The 16,296-nt window shown below is 43.4% G+C and overlaps 1 protein-coding gene across 1 annotated transcript in view; it reads left to right on the top strand.

Annotated features, from left to right (window-relative positions):
• Window positions 1-214: 214 nt before the first annotated feature.
• LOC104079769 (T-lymphoma invasion and metastasis-inducing protein 1-like) overlaps window positions 215-16,296 on the top strand; it is a gene marked incomplete at its 5' end in the record, with an annotated part of 36,459 nt that continues 20,377 nt past the window's right edge. The window contains 3 exons of the mRNA XM_009581959.1: window positions 215-301; window positions 3,687-3,911; window positions 13,897-14,000. Of these exons, the coding sequence (XP_009580254.1) occupies window positions 215-301; window positions 3,687-3,911; window positions 13,897-14,000 (416 nt within the window). The remainder of the gene's footprint in view (window positions 302-3,686; window positions 3,912-13,896; window positions 14,001-16,296) is intronic.

The following is a 16,296-nucleotide window of genomic DNA, read 5'->3' as shown; positions in this document are numbered from 1 at the left end:
ATGATTTATGTATAAACTCAGAAATTCAGTTCCGGTTTTTGTTCATTTTTTAACTTTCTCTTTATGTTTGTAAAGGTTTATGGGAAAGGAAAAGGGAGGAATTCCTGACTGCTCGCTGCAGGGACAGCACAGCCTTACCTGTAGTGCATGCAGTTGTTAGGGCACGCTGGAAGTGGTTGGTTATTTCTAACCGTCTCGCTGGGTATCTCCCTAGGTTTCTCTCTGTCCTCTGTGGAAGAAGAAGGGATTCGTCGGCTGTATGTGAATGGCGTCAAAGAGACAGGCCTAGCCTTCAAGAAAGGTAAAAGACACTTTAAAGTGTTTTTGTTGTTGTTTGTTTAGTCCTGGTATAGACCATAAGCTTGTTGGGATAGGAGCTTTACGAACACACCAAACCAGGGTCCCAGTCCAAAAGAGACCATGATCTTTTGGGAAGAACCTTAGGTACTGAATACATGACTGTTCTGCTCTTGGGATCAGCTATGCTATATAGTCAACCTCTCAATTTTGAGTTGCTGTGTATGTAGCAGGGTCAGCGTGTCCCTTGCAGCTAGAAGGAGGAGCAGGGGCCCTCTCAAGTCAGTCACTGCAAGATAAACGGGTACAGTAGAAGTCATCATAGTGCTCTCTGTGGCTGGGATTACTGCCTCTAGTTTTGCAGGAAGCATGACAGCACTTGGACCAAAAACCGGCAGAGATAACTAGACTGCTGGACTCGTCCCAGGGCAGAGCAGGATACGGTTTAATGGCAGCTTACCCAAGCTGAAGTCAACCCTGACACTGCCATGCCCTTACTGCTTTTCCCATACATTACCCTTTCCGATGTGCTGGCACTGCTGCTCATGCAGTCATGGGATGTGCTGGTCAGGGAGCTGCGCAGGTGAAACCTAACCAGGTTTTAAAGTATAACATGGGGAGCATGAAGAGTGAGAAGACTCTTATCTCATCATAACCTATCAGTATATGCAGAGTCTTCAAAAACACCTGCAGAGTTTTATCGGTGAGTGGTTGTATGGTCGTGCAGAGCTTATTCAACAGTTTGCTGTTGCCAAAAGCAATGGGGGCTGGTCTTCCCCAAACTGCTCCAGCCCTTTGCCTTGTGCTGACTCTGGCACTCTTAGCTGAGCTGATTCAGCTCACCGTCTTGATAGAAAATTGCCGTGGCAGAAATGCGTGGCTGGTTTTAAAGCAAATGGAGTTGTCTTGTGTTGCAGTGAAGCAAGTGGCAGAAGTGGCACAGTGAAGGGACAGGACTGCAGACAGAAACTGGGAAGGAAGAAACAAGGGGCGGAGGAGAGGAGGGGGAACAGTTCTGGCTGCAGGGAGCCTGGAGTTTCACTCAGCTGTAACCTCTAACCCTAACTTAAGAAAACCCCTTAGGTGGTCCTGGAGGCTGCTGCATATGTCTATTGAGCTTGAAAAGACCATCTTTCTCTCCTCACCCCACCTCAGCCCCATACGATTCCCTGGCTGAGAGGATGGGGATTCTGCCAAAAGGCCTGAATGGGGGCTGGAGGGCGGCTCTCTGCCAGCCTGCACCAGGGAAATAAAACTCTGCAGGCTTCTTGTGGGGAGCACAGAGAATATTGGGGGGAGGGGGCGGGCAGTCAGCAGGGATTCCTTATTTTGCTTTTAGAAAATGTTTGAGCGACAATTTAAATGAATGCATGAACACAGACTGCCTCCTGTGGGGCTGAAATGCTAAAACATGCTTTCAGAGATGTATTGCTCTTCATAATTGATATAAAAAGCCACTTCTGTATGAACAGTATTTGCCAGGATATTATGACAAGATACCAATAGTTGGCAGAAAGCAGGGAGGAAAACTCTTTCTTTCTCCCATTATTTACATTCATGTTTGCATTTGACTGCACTTCCTATAGTAAGTCTAACCAGAAGAGATACAGTATTTAATTTTCAATCTTTTCTCCAATTAGAAAACTTAAATTTTATTTTCTCCTAATAATTTTTATGATTTATCTTTTTTTTTTTTTGTTGGTCTGCGTTAGCTAGGCTGTTGTTGGAATTTGAGGTGCTTGATTGTACCGAGATAGACATGATGCTTTACCCCAAATGATTCAAAACAAGGATTACAATGAGTAAATGAAGCCCCAGATATGACGTTTATGGTTGCAGGCATATTAATGTGCTGCTATTATGACATGGCGTCACTAATGAATAAACGAAATAATGTGAAATGCTTGACTTGCTTTGTTTTGTCCTTGTTTCAAATATGATTTTATCCTCCATTTACTTTGTAGCTATTCTATCTATCTAGTTCATTTTATTCTCTCCGAAACTGCATGCAACACTACAGTTTCTGGGCACAATTACATGCATTTAGAAAGATCTCAATTTTCCTAAAGAAGACTGAAGCTCTTTAGCCTCCTCCTTTCCGTGTTTCTTTCTTAAATGCGGGTAGGTAGTCTGTTTCCTGGAGGATGCAGCTGAGCTCTGCTCACAGCTCAGGCTCATCGAGTCAGGCCTTTCAACTGGGCTTGAAGGGTGGCAAGACTCAGCCTCTGCATGATCGGCCAGCCAGAGGACTGCACGGCATGAGGGCAGGTCACCCCCGTGGAGGGAGCAGCTCTTTCAAACCTGTAAATTCCAGCTTTTGTCCCTGTAAATGCCAGGAAGGTGACTGGGATGCCGCAGCAGTCCCGTTGGTGGGTTGGTGGCCACTGCAGAGTATGCTTTCCCACAGGCCGTGCCCAGCCGGCCAGCTCCTGGGGGGATGCCTGCGGGGGACCGCCAGCATCACCCTCAAGTGGAGAGAAAACTCCCGACGATCGGGGCTGTCAGCACCGACGTGCCCTGGTGCACTGCTGCCTGCCTGACCCTAAAGATTATTTGGGATTAAACCCTGGTCCAGCTTGCTGTTGTCAGTCGGAGAGCGGGCCCGGCTGGCTGAGGGGAAGGTCAAGTTTCCTGCAGAACCTCAGAGGACTGCACGTCGTCTGTCGGCATCGCTGTGTCACCCCTGAAGCAAGCGGGAGTCAGCTGTTTCCTCTGCAGATCCCCTTTTCCCTTGGGCACTGGTGCTATAAATAGCTCCTGAAATCAGATTGGAAAAAAACCATGACTAACTTACCAAGTGCTAAAATTTGCCTTTTGAAGATCTGTGTGCTAGGATGTGATTCAGACAGGGCCAGAGACGCAGCTATCTGAAGTCCTACACCATACACCCTGGCTGAGTGGGAAACGTTTTCTCTCCTCCTAGGTGTATGGGTAGGTGACCACTTCAAATAAAAGCCTTCACTTATATGGAAGGTTAAAAGGAAGAATCAAGCCAGCCCAGCTACTCCATCCTTCCCCTGTCTTGTGTGCAGCGCCTCAGAAATCTCACTCTGTCCTTCAGTATATATTTATTTACGAGCAATGTGTTGTGTAGGGTGGCTTGCTGTACAGTGACGTGAAGAAAAACGGGGTATCTTCTTGCTGGTACGTTGTGAAGGACTTCCTGGGCACCGCGCTCTTAGGGATGGTACTGGAGTACCAGCCTGACAACAGATCTCGCAAAAGTGCATCAAATTTCAATATCATAAATATTGCAGTCATAAATATTTACTTTATGTGTAGACATAACACTGTCTGGCACTTCATAAACACTAGGCTGAGCTCCTTGATGTCCGTGGTTAACAGAAAAGTTACTGTGCAAGTCTTACCTGTTCCTTTCTGTGTTGCAGGCCTGAAAGCTGGCGATGAAATTGTGGAGATTAACAGGAAAGCTGCTGAGGATTTGGACTCAGCTTTGCTGAAAGATGCCCTTGTTCAGCCTTCGCTGTGTCTTACTGTGCGCACCTATCCTGAGATGGAGGAAGGGCAGAAACTAAGGCAGCCACCACCACGTCGCTTGGAAAACCCATCTGACTTGAGTGACAGCACACTGGCATTTGCTGGGAGCAACCAAGGTATTGGGTTCAATGTAGAAATTACCAGGAGGAGGATTCACACTTACAGTGTGCTGGTGTAATCCCATTGATCCCTGCATGTAACTTCCATGGTGGAAGTGAGGGGAATTACAGTCTGAATGCACTGGACAGATAATACGTGGTAGCTCTGGAAGCTGTAAGGTATAATCTGTGGTAGCAGTGAAGGATGACTGTGTACATGGTTAGGCTGTGAAATGTGTGTCATTACCAAATGCATGTCACATCATCTAGCTGTGCCTACAGCAAGTCGCAGAACTAATGGCTCCCTTCTGGGCTGCTCAGGAGGTGCCTTTACCTCTGGATTTGCCCACAGGATATACGTATGGCAGGGAAGGAAGAGGGGATAAGCATTCGCCCTCTCTGGGATTAGCCAGGAGCACAGGAGCCCTGTGTGTTTGATGAGACGCATAAAAATAATTCACAAGGACAGTTCAAAACACCTAAAGGTAGGGATTGACATTACAGCCAAACATATCTAACTGGTCCCACAGCACACTGTGGTGGGAAGGGACATTCCTGCCCACCACGCTGCCCTGTTCAGAGAACTGAACTGGCAAAAAATTAATCCCTAGCAAATGTGAATTGTTTGCCACTAGTTTAGCTTCCTGAACTGGCTGAGGACAAGCACCCGTGCTGGGATGAGAGGAATGACTGCCGAAGAGCAGGGTCACCTCCTTGGCAGTTGCTAGCCATTACCTCTGTAAGACAACAGTGTTGGGAATTGCGCTGGGATAGCAGGAAAGCTCCTGCACCATGTCTCCTCTTACTTGCCTACTTAGTCAAGTCTTACTTGCCAGGTTCTGAATTGCCCCCGTACTCAAAAACAGAAGAGGATACTGGACGTACCTACTTGCTTTAGATTTTTTGGAATAATTTAAAATACATGAAAATTTAATGGAATGGCCAAAAAGAAGTAGTTTCTAGATAATCAAAACTATTCTGAGCTGAGGTAAATTTTGACTTCCAGTCAAAAGTAAATGGTGTCTGAATGTGTCAAAATACTTTGTTTTCTCCCCAAAGTAAAGGTTTCAGAAATGAAAAAATAATTGTTTTGATAACTATGAAATGGTTTTGTTTTGGGCATTTGGAATAAAAAGCTGGAGCAGGAGCGGGGCTGTTAATGCACTTCACTAGAGTTGAAGTCAGCCTTCTCCCAGGCCATGTCTGTCTGATTGCTGCAATCACTTGGTGTAGCGGCTTCTGGCATGACTCTGGGTGCAAACTGGAGCTGACCCAGGAGCGGTGTGAGTGCATTAGCATGATGCTGAGCTGGAGCAAATGAGCCACAGTGAAAGATAGCTTGCTTGGGCTCAGGACCAGGCTGACTCATCTCTGCCTGCAAAGGGTCAGGGAGGTACAGCCTGCCTCTCAACGTTTCTGGATGCTGCTCTGGTTTTGCTTAAAATATTTACTGAAAGTGATCTAGCAAAGCTGTCATTGTTTAGGAGACGGAAACAGTGGGGAAAGGGAAAGCTGAACCCCTAGTCTGACTTTGGGGAATGTGGTATTCATAGCAAGTGGAATAGCGTGGACAAGAAAGCTTAAAAACAGCTTATTGCAAATACCTCTGAGGGGACTGATAAAAGCAACCACATGTAAGATGTGGCATAAACCCCCAAAGGCAGTTAAAGTTAAACATTTTCAGAAGGATGTTTTCCTCTTTTAATTTTCATTGAACTTTTCCCAGTTAGGCTTTTGTGCTGAAAAATCAATCTCATCTTGTACATTTTTATAGCTGGCCACAAGGTGCCCTCATTTCCCACTTAACACCAGCTCTTTGCGGGCCCCATCATTTTGTCCTTGCCTGTGCTTTTTCACTGAAACTGAGTCCTGAGTCCTCATACCCTCAGTTTTTGCTGAAGTGGGTATCTGCCCTGGGTGCAAAGAATTGGGAACCGGGACTTTCGTATTTATGCAACATTGTGATTTCTAAGACAGAGCAGTCACATTTTTTAACACAGGGTCTCAACAGCTGGTCTCAACAAGCAGTTTCTCTGCCACTGTCAGTTCTCTGCATCATGATTTTGAGGGTCATAGAGGGGTCCTTTTCCTTGCTGAGGGTGAGATAGTGCACGGTTTGCCAGATGTGTCTGAAGAGCCTAGCATTTGCCTTTTAACATTGTCCAGTAATAACGCTGCGTGCACCATGTGAAATGAAGACATAGGACGTGGCTGAAGGACATGTCACGGCAAAATCAGACCTCCCACCTCTGCTGCGACTTCCTTTGTGCTGCTCTCAACTCGAGTCATGTCTGTCCTCCTTTGTAAGCTTCTCCCGAGCTGGGTTTTTGTGGTTATCGCAGTGGTGTGGAACGCTGCTTGTTTTTCCATGTCCTGCAGTGAGCATGTGAACTGTCTGGTGGGCCAAAGCGCCTGCTTCTTAAATAGCTCCCCAGGACCGGGGATAAGCTTTAGGGCTTCCTTTTCCCTTCAGATTTCTCTTGGTGCAGCGGCCCTTCATTTTTTTTCCCTCTCTCTTTCAGGTGACAGGCGGCACAGAAGGTAGAGTTCTCTTTACGTTTGCTTTCCTTCAAAATGCAGCAAACGTTGAGCTGGGCATCACCTTCATTCCTCCTCAAAGTGGGAGGAATACTTCTTTAACCAACAGAAGCAACCCAGTAGCTCATCAGCAGATGTGCAGGTGTCTCTGGCAGTTTCTGAAAGCGCCTGTAGTTGCTTTATAAAATAGCCTCTGAAGAACGACGTTAAGATGGTGTTTAAAGCCAAACAATACCGATGCTCTAATTTGGGATGACCTAGGCTGAGGTGGGAGTGAAATCAAGGATCTGCACCCAAGTGTGTGATTGGGAGGCAGGTGTTTCGATCTTCCCCATCAATTTCTCTCTATTTAGGTGTTTTTAGAACACAATGTTTTACTGAAGCCTTTCTTCTTCTGGCCGTGTGCTTTTTCAGGGATTCCTTACCTAGAATGGGATCCACATGAAATTTTAAAAAGGGGCATGTGCTTTTATTTGGGAGATTGTGGCTGTATCTTAGATTTCTGATCTCGGCTCCACAGCTTCTTGTAGAGAACAGTCAAGTATGAAATACCCACTGACCCATTTTATTTGTGTCCTTGTTGATTACTGGCAGTTTGGCTGGCTAGGCAAATGAGCTCAGTGATTTCTGTCATATATTTTGTTTATAGCATGCGGATTTTTTCTTTGGTCCTGAAGTAGTATAGCCCCCGCTTTCAGCAGGGGGGTGAAACATTGCTGGGCCAGAATGCCAGCAGGTATAAATCACCTGTAGGCACATCCGTTCTCCAGAAATTCAGGGTCTGGTTGACCGATCATGCTGATGTCCTATCATTATCTTCTACACTAGCAGTTCTTCATTGGCTATGAAGGCAGCAAAGCATAGATTTTTTGTGTGAGGCAAATCATATTGTGTGTTTTCAACAGAAAGATGCTGTGCATATTTTTTTTAAGGAAGCTTTCCTAGTGCCTTATTAGTCAGTGGGAGGTCTTCTAGGAGCAAAGCAGGACTGTGTTCTGGGGAGTCAACTCCCTGAAGTGACTGCCAGTGCTCTTGTTAAATACTACGTCTCTTACAGCTGTTTCATTATCTGGAACTACCTTGAATATACTGAGGTTGGGGCTAGAGCTGCAGATCAGCTCTGTGGCAGCAGTTGCTTCACTGAGTTTACTTAACAGGTTATTCTTGAAATGATCTTGGTTTTTATATCTCTAATTGATGTGGAAAATATCATCTTGGGCATGATACATACTTTCCCCTAGGAATTTGCACTGCATCAGGCTCGCAGAGCCACGAGTTTTGTTCCTTTCATCTATTATTGTTTTTCCTGGTTTTCAGTCTTCTCTCTTGCTAACGCAGTCTGCATAAATCTAGTTGAGAAGGACTAGCTCTCATTCTGTCTGGAGCCCCACAGCATGTTTTCCTTATTGACTAAAAGGATCAGTGAGAGCTGTCTCCCCTGTCCATGAGAAGTGTTTTGTCTCCCTATTCTGCTCCACTCAATCCAGGGAATGACAGGCTGAAAGCTGGAAACACAGTATTGCATCTCCCCAAAATCATAAAGAAGATATTTTGTTATTAGAAGGGGATTTGGGAATGGGAGTAGTATCCATATTTGTTTGTGGTCTCCCCACAATTCTCTACCTTTTTTTACTCTGGGGTAGAGTTTCTGAGGTTTGGGCTTTGCATGCTCCTGTATTTTGGAGACCTCTAGCATGAGGGATAACTCTGCAGGGATAACTGTGAGCCATATAAATCACAGTGTGGAATGTATAAATGATAAAAAAGAAAGTTTTGAATGGGTATATTAATCTTCTAGATATGAAGCAGCTAGGTATGTTTAAGGAGTATATTATTTTGTCATTCAGAAAGCAGGAGAACCAGAGGCTGAAGTTAACACACACTCTAAAGACTGTGGTATAAAACTGAAACAAACTTTCATTGCACTGTAAGAATGGCCACTGTTTTTCATTCCATCCCGGTCCTGTCACAAGTCCCCTTAGGCTAAGTAATTTGGATTTCAGAACAATTTCTTCAGGGTTATTTTCCTGAGGCAGACAACTAATTTCATACCTTTTGTAGCATGTTAAAAAATATTGTTATCATTCAGTGCTTGATTTAACAGTTCCAGGGGCATTTACTGCAGCAGTAATCTGAGGGTCTTGCATATAATTAATCAGAGACATGCAGAACTGTTGTTCACGAGATCTCTTTTCTAGAAGCTTGAAAGCCAAAGCTCAAGGATGTTGCCTCATTCAGAATTGCGTTCAGAGGTCCCATTCCTGGCTTTTCTAAAGTCTGCCTGAGCTGCTGTTGGAATAAGCAGCGTGGCTATTAGCATGTTAGTTTTTGCATTGTGGCTTTGGGTTTCTGATCCTTTCCATTTTAGCTGCAGTAAGCATACCTGCTCCCTTACCCGCGGATTTCTAATCTTAATATTCTTTCTGTGTTGCCGCTCCCCCTGCCGGCTCCGTGAGCCCGAGGCTGCAGCACGGTGCTGGCAGAAGGAAAGGCTGTTTTTTCTGATCTCAGTGTCTCTGGTTTCCAAGCTCACTGAGCACATGCTTCATTTTTGTGTCTATGAAAATTCCTCTTTATTCCAAACAGGCTACTCAAGCGTACTGCAGGTGTTTGATGAGGCTCCTGACCTGGGGAGAGTGAAAAGTGGCCGTGGTATAGTTGGTACAGTGAAGTTTTTAATGAATCTGCGTTTTTCCCAAGAAGAGTGAATGAATTGAATGACATTCAGCGTAGATTTTTCTGTATTTGTGCAATTTATTACCTAGTTGAAATGGAAAGGGAAGCAACAGTGAAAGAGATTTATGGGGCTTGTTCTGTAGCTCTCCAAGCGAGGCAGAATTCCTCAGTTCGTTCCTATACTGTTCTTTGGTCATGCAGTTGACTGTAACTGTGATAGCTGTAGCTCGGTTTTACAGGTCTTTAGAGAGGTTATCAACCCTGTGGGACTTCCCAATGGGACAGAATACCCCAGTGTAAAAATGATGTTTTCTTCTTTTATGTTTCAGTGTTTCAAAGCTAACCAGAATTCTTCTAAAAAAAAAAAAATGCATGCTTACCTTTTTTATTGTAGATTTATAGGTGAAATTTTGTCTCAAAAATTTGATCTGAGAGACAGTTCCCTAACAATTTGTGTTAAAACTGTTCCATTTATGACAGAGTCTCTTCTGAAGGGTACTCCGTTGTCGTACAGGGCTGTTCACCAACAGCATTTAGAAATTACACTTTCTGTTTTAGGAAGTTGCTATTGAACTGTCCAAGAAATTGATACTCTCTTCTTTTAAGACAACAGTCAAACGTGAGCCACTGAAAGCACATGGCCACTGAAGCCTCTGCAGCACATCTTGCAGGAACACAGATTCCCGAGTGCCTTGGCTGGGCATCAGCCGGGGTAGTCATGTTCTGCCTGGTCCATATTCCTTCTGTGGTCTCAACTTGTGTAGGGGTCACTCTTTATTTCTCGCTGCAAGTGATGAAGCAATTGCTATGTTTGACTTCCAGTATCGCTGAGTTTCATCAGTGAAAGAAGTACAGGGGAGCACGACCTACCTTTTGCAGGGAGCGAGCGGTGGCAGGCGGGCAGGGAAGGACACGGGGCTGAGCTCCTTGGCCCCTGACACTTGCCACCCGGCTGCAGCAGATCTCTGCCTCAGTCGCACGGCAAGGTGTTGTGTGAAGCGCTGAGGTGTGTAAAACAACCTGCATAAGAAACTGAGGCACCTTAAAGATACAAATTGTAGCTTTCGGCTATCCAGGCCTGTTGTTGCTTCTGGCCCACAGTGCGTAACATGCTGGCAGATGGCTGTCCTTGCCAGCACTTCCCCGTGGCAGCCACTGAGGGGACTAAATTCAGTATTGCCAGTTCCACATACTCAGGAATAAGGCAACAAGATGCTAAAATTATGAACATGGAGGGTTTTCTGAATTGTATGCTGATTTTTGTGTTAGTAGGATGTGCATTTCTGAGCTTTGCACCACAGCTGACAGAGCTTGGCTAGGAATAGTTATTTCCACTGCATTCTGGCACCAAGAAACGGGTTTTAAGAGCAGTACCAAATATCGTGGAAGTTTCATTAAAATCTCGAGCAACAGCAACCCTGCAAATTGGAAGCAGTGGCCGTGGAAAATTTTAGCCAAGTGTTGGCATGGTGCTTAAGCTTTACATGATTCTCTAGGCCTTTAAGCAGAAGCACCTTTGCTCCAGTGATACAAGACTTCCTTTTATTTTGTTAGTTCTAGCCATAAGTAGGAGTTATTTAATGAGCATTAGTCATAATGTCACAGATATTATGCTGCTGAGGCAACTTGGGAGCTCGTGTGACCTCTGTCTGTGCTGGTGGCCACATGGATTTGACCCCCCTTTCCTGCTGCTTTTTGGATTTCCCTTTCTAATTCCTTAATGTCAAGTGAAGCCCACGTGTTTTCGTCCCTAGCAAATGGTAGGGGTTGGGCAGCGTTCAGGTGCTGCAGGCGGAAACGAGCACATTGTCCTCAGAGCTCCTTGCTGAACTAAATAAAGATTTACAGGGCAAAAATAAAGTGATGTAAAGAACCTGACAGAAATGGGACAGTAACTGGAAGGTGTTAAAAGGCAGGAACGTGCGGCGTTATTGAACTGATTGCCTGTGTTTAACAACCAGCAGATAAACCTGCTAAAGTTGACATTGGCTTTGGCAGCTTAAGACATTAGAAATACCCTGAGCACATGTACTGTGTGACTGCTAATTAAGACCTAAGTGAAAGATTGCTGTCTACTGGGTAGAAGTGTTTATACTGCAGGAAACAGATTAAGTGGTGTTTTAATATACAGGAAAAGAAAAAGTGGTAGCTTAAAAGCAAAAACCAAAACCCCAAAACAAACATTATTTGCCTTGGCGTGGTGTGAGAAACAGCTGTAGGATGTATTTCACACAGCTTATAATGAGAAATTAATTGCAGTGAAAAAACACAGACTGGCCGAAACAAATTATGACACATAGCACATTTTTTCTCTTATTTTTTAATGGATACCTTAAGGGTTTTAAGAATTTTTTCACACATTAATAGACAGACCAGAAAGCTTATAGTCCAAGTTGATAAAATCATGGGCAAGGCTCAGAAAACCTAACTTCTTACAGAAAAACACTTCCTCAAATAGATTTTGTGTTGCCAAACATTCCCTACAAGCACATCTTTTTAAAAGGTAAACTCTATCTTTTCAGAAGAGAGGCATGTCTTCCGGAAGCTCAACTATGAACTACCTTTTACGTCCCTTTAATTTCATTTGATGTCCAATTTAGCTCTATCCCAGTATGCAGAATATTTTCTGTATTTAATTCTGGTTTTCTGAATTCCAATTTTTCCAGATCATTTCCAGTAAAGTGGAAATCTTGTACAGTCCTGGAAATTGTTTTTGGTAATGGTGGCTGAAAGCTTGCAAGGACAGCAGCTGAAAATTGAGTACTGAAGAACCCAGACCTGGATCTCTGCCCTCAGTCTTGGTGTAGAGAGTCTTACCTAGGACGTGTTTGTGAACCAACACTATGCGTTAACATAACACTCCTTGAAAGAAGAGCAGTGGCTTTTCAATTGTAGTGAAGAAGCAGCAGAATTTTTCTTATTCATTTACGAAACATATTTCTTAGAAACTGTCATTTCTGTATCATGAAATATATTTCATTCCAGTATAAATATAAACAAATTTATTAGATGTAATTAGGGTTTGTTTTTTCAAAATCTCTTGATTTTAAAGCAGCTTGCCATTTTATCTGAATTAAAAAGACCATCCTCGCTATTATAGCCTTTTCGGCCAAACCACACAGTGTTTAACAGAAATATGTTGGTGTAACAGATGTGTGTTATCATCACTGTGGCTTTTTTACTCACAGCATTGCTATCTAGCCAAATGCTCCTTATAGACAAATATATGTGACTTACCTAAATTGAAATGTCTAATTGAAAAATAGCAAGTAACATGAGAGGCAGCATGGGACTAACATAGAAATGGTGCTACATCTGATGTGCTAAATCACTGTTAATCTTTGTAAAATGTCCATGTTTTAACGTAGTAGTGAATAGGAGGGGATGGCTGCTGGACCACTGGATGCTGACAACACGATAGTGTGCTGTTGGACTGCTTCTATTTGTAGGGCTAGCAAACCAAAAAAACCCCACTGATTTGAAAAAAAATCTATTCTGCTACAGAAAAGTGTCAGTTTTCCACCAAAATGTTTAAATGCCATGTGCTAACAATACAACCAAAAATTATGTTAATGTAGTCTGTTGAGTCTTGAGTTTTAAAAAGCAGGGATTTTCTGTGTTGCTGCATCCACTGAACTTTGATTATGTTTTTCTGCATTACCTGAAGAATAAACATAATGGAATAAAAGGTATAATCTCTGGTGGAACATTCGCTGTCCTATTCGTGTGGCAGGATGCGGGCAGGGAGGCGTACTCAGAAACCATCCTTCCCCATCCAGCCCAGGAGTGACACCGCAGAAAAATCCCTTCCTTATGGGGTTGAGAGGAGGAGAGGGAAAGGTAAAAGGAATTAGGGTCTGGACTCAGCTGCTGTAAAGCATCTCTTTATGCTGGCTTGAAGGTCAATTGAGGCATGCAGGAGTTTCCTGGCAGAGTTCAGTCCATCGCTGGTCATTATAATTTGCCATAGCTAGAAGTTGAATGTATATGAAATCTGTTTTTCTGTGAAGACTGGCTAAGCTGTGCACAAAAAAGTTATTTGTGCACAGAGCTCTTGGGCTGGGATTAGTTCTCTTCTTTCTTTTGGCACTTGTAGGTAATTCATCATTTACTTACAAGAAGTCGCAAAGGAGTTATTAGCTGTATCAACAACATAGTCTCCAGAAGAGTGCTCAGGCATAGGGGTGCATAGTTGTTGCCACATACTGATGGAGATGAAATTTAGTTTTCAGTTAATGTAATAGACTCCTAAAAACTGCTAAACCCAGGTTTGTTTCCTTAAAAATCAACATCGAAACTTGGTACTGGGTGTGTTAGGCCAAAACTTCAAGCAATTTTAAATCATCATGTTTGACTTAACTCGGAGAAAGGGCTGACCAAGGCTTGCTTCTTGGCATAGCCTGCCCGTTCACGTACTGCAGTTTCCATTTGAAACCACTGAAGTATAAAGGTAGGCAATTGCTCGCCAGCCAAGAAATTAATAATAAACATAAGAATTGCGATGTGGCATTTTAGCCTTATCTCTGAATCGGCTTTCGTAGTTCCCACTAAATAGTGTGTCTGGCCATAACCTGTTTATTTTTACACCTGTAGTTAAACCTGGCCCCTGCTGTAAACCGAGGTAGTCCTTTGAGGTCATTGAGTGCCTCTGGCATAACATCTTGTTGGCATGTACTTGCGTGCAGGATGGAGCCTGGCCCTCCATGGGAACCCCATGTCTGTTGCGCCCAGCTTTTTGAATTTTTGGAAATTATGGCTGGGTTTTCACACACCGTCTCAATTTCAGCAGGGCACTCGCTTTGCGGCGACCCGGACAGCTCTGTTGAGACAGCTCCAGAGGAGGCAGAAGTGCAAGACTTGGAGTCATCTGATGAGGCCGATAAGATGAGCAAGGTGAGAAAGTTTCATTTTCACATGTCAAAGAGCGAAAGTGCAGTACACTCACAGCTGATGTGCTGACTTCACAGCTGCACACAATTAGAGCATCTTTCCTGGGAAAATGTTAATCTTACTTTTAAGGTGTTTACGGACGATATTGAAAGTAACAAATTACAGCTTTGATTATGGCACATGGCTACCTCTTAAGCAAGACTTGTGCCCTTTTTCCAGGGTTGGTTCGCATCTTCAGTATCTTGTGATAATATTCCCACATAGTTTTTAAATGGGCTGGCTCATCACCTCCTTCACCAGAGCAGGTCAGGTAAACCAAAAGATCAGGTGGATTATTATGATTTCTTATTCTTTCTTGGTTTCTAGGCATAGAAGGAATGTAAGTTAAACTATTTCCTTAAATCAATAGCATAGCGCACATGCTAGTTTTTAAATGCAAACTAATTATAGCCAATCTATCTTAAATTGAAGCAAAACTCTCTAATTATAGCTAAGAGGTTGTGCAAATGGATTGCTAATTGCCATCTATTAAGGGATGGGTTTCGCAGTGGTTGTTAGTTTGCACTTGCTCTGGTGCTGGGGAGCTTTACATAAGGTGTGATGATTAGTGGCTTTTGGGGCAGAATCAAGTGAGATTATTTTGAAGGCACTGATTACTTTTAGGTGTTTGTTGCATAGGTGATGGTGAGAGCTTACAGCTATTTTTCTACAAAATTCATCATCTAATGAGTATCAGATCTCAGTCTGTGCTTACCTACAGGTGCGTTTTTTCTCAGCTCTTAACTAAAATGTGTTATAGTGAGCTCTGAACTAGTCCCTGTGCTGTTCTACTTGTCATTGTAGCAAAAGGAAGGAAAAGACCCTGGCCTCTTGTTTCCTGATCTCTTATGTCACACTAGCCTGTAGTTTTGTATTTGATAGCCAGACAGTGGAAGTCAGATAGGAGGAAACATTCCTACGCATGAAATATATGCAGAGCTTGCATGCAGAGAAGGTGACTACTCTTCCAGTTTGTTTTCAGGTTTTATTACGGGACTGTTTCTTGTAAGTACAAAGAATTTCTTCTTGAGTAAGTGGAAGTGTTCGTTGATGCTTTGCAATTTTTAACTGTAAATATGTGGGATTTTCATACACTCTGAAAGGAGTCTCTTCCGTTAAACACTGAAGCTGTGGAAGAGCACTGAGCATAACACATAGCTGCTTAGGGAATAAATGTTCTTGCTTTGTTTTCTGTAGCTTTCTATTTCTGAACCGTACGACAGGCTGTGCGGTTCCATTTTGCATCTTGCCTCCTGGATCTTCAGTGCTGTAATTGCCTGAAGCAAGGCATAAGGATTACATGGTTAGCCTTGTGGCTCAGCAGATACAGTTAAACTGAGAAATGTGCATTAGCAGCTCTAATGCTTAATATTCTTATATTGGAAGAGTAACTTGTAACTCTAACAAGCCTTGGTTTCCAATGAGAGGAAAATCTGTCTTTCTGAAAATGAAATGTTGACATCAGTACATGTTTTCTTTTAAAATTCAGATATATGTCTTGTTTTGTTTGTGTGATATAGAGCGGAGTGAAGCATTTTACTTCCCATTCTGTTTGTTATGGGACAAACTGCTTGAAATGGTCTTCCCTAAAAAAAGAAACACACTTGTACATGTAATATAGATACAGTGTGCTCAATTTGGCAAACTCATGAATGCCACTGTCCCTGATCACGTAGAAGAGCTCTGTACTAAGTGGGCTTTCTTTGTGGTTCCTCTCTAACCTCTCTAACAAAAGCTGCAGAAACCCTCAAATTATTTTGCAATTCCTATAGAGAATTCCAGTGTATGGTAGCGGGGAGGATGTCATTGCTTGCTAATCACATGCTAATTTTTAAATACAACAACAATGAAAAAAACCCTAACCTAAAAAAGCTCAATCAATGGGAGGGTTTTCCTAATCCCTTTGCTTTTCTGTGTGCTTGGAAAAGCTAGTTTGCATGGGGAGTAGGTAGTCTGCAACATGTGTTTGTCCATGGAAAGTCACCACCCGGCTGGTACGGTGAGGAAAAAAGCAAAGGTGTTTTCCTGTCCATGCACTGCCATACCTTTGCATGCTCCTAGGATTATGGTGCAGAAGATTAAGCTGATGTCCTCAGCGCTGTTTTATACGGGTTATTTTTGTATGTGGGAGGTGAAACACTCTGTGCTCGTACCACCAGGAGGGGCATGTTCTCCTGTATCGCCATTACTGCTACAGCTTCCAGTCTCCCTCGGATGGTGGAGTTCAAGGGAGACTTCTTTATTTTCCGCCCTTCTTGGC

The sequence above is a fragment of the Fulmarus glacialis genome, unplaced genomic scaffold (genome assembly GCF_000690835.1).
Source record: "Fulmarus glacialis isolate BGI_N327 unplaced genomic scaffold, ASM69083v1 scaffold13750, whole genome shotgun sequence".
Taxonomy (NCBI): Eukaryota; Metazoa; Chordata; class Aves; order Procellariiformes; family Procellariidae; genus Fulmarus; species Fulmarus glacialis.
Note: the sequence above shows the minus strand (reverse complement) of the source record. Positions and strands in the feature narration are given on the sequence as shown.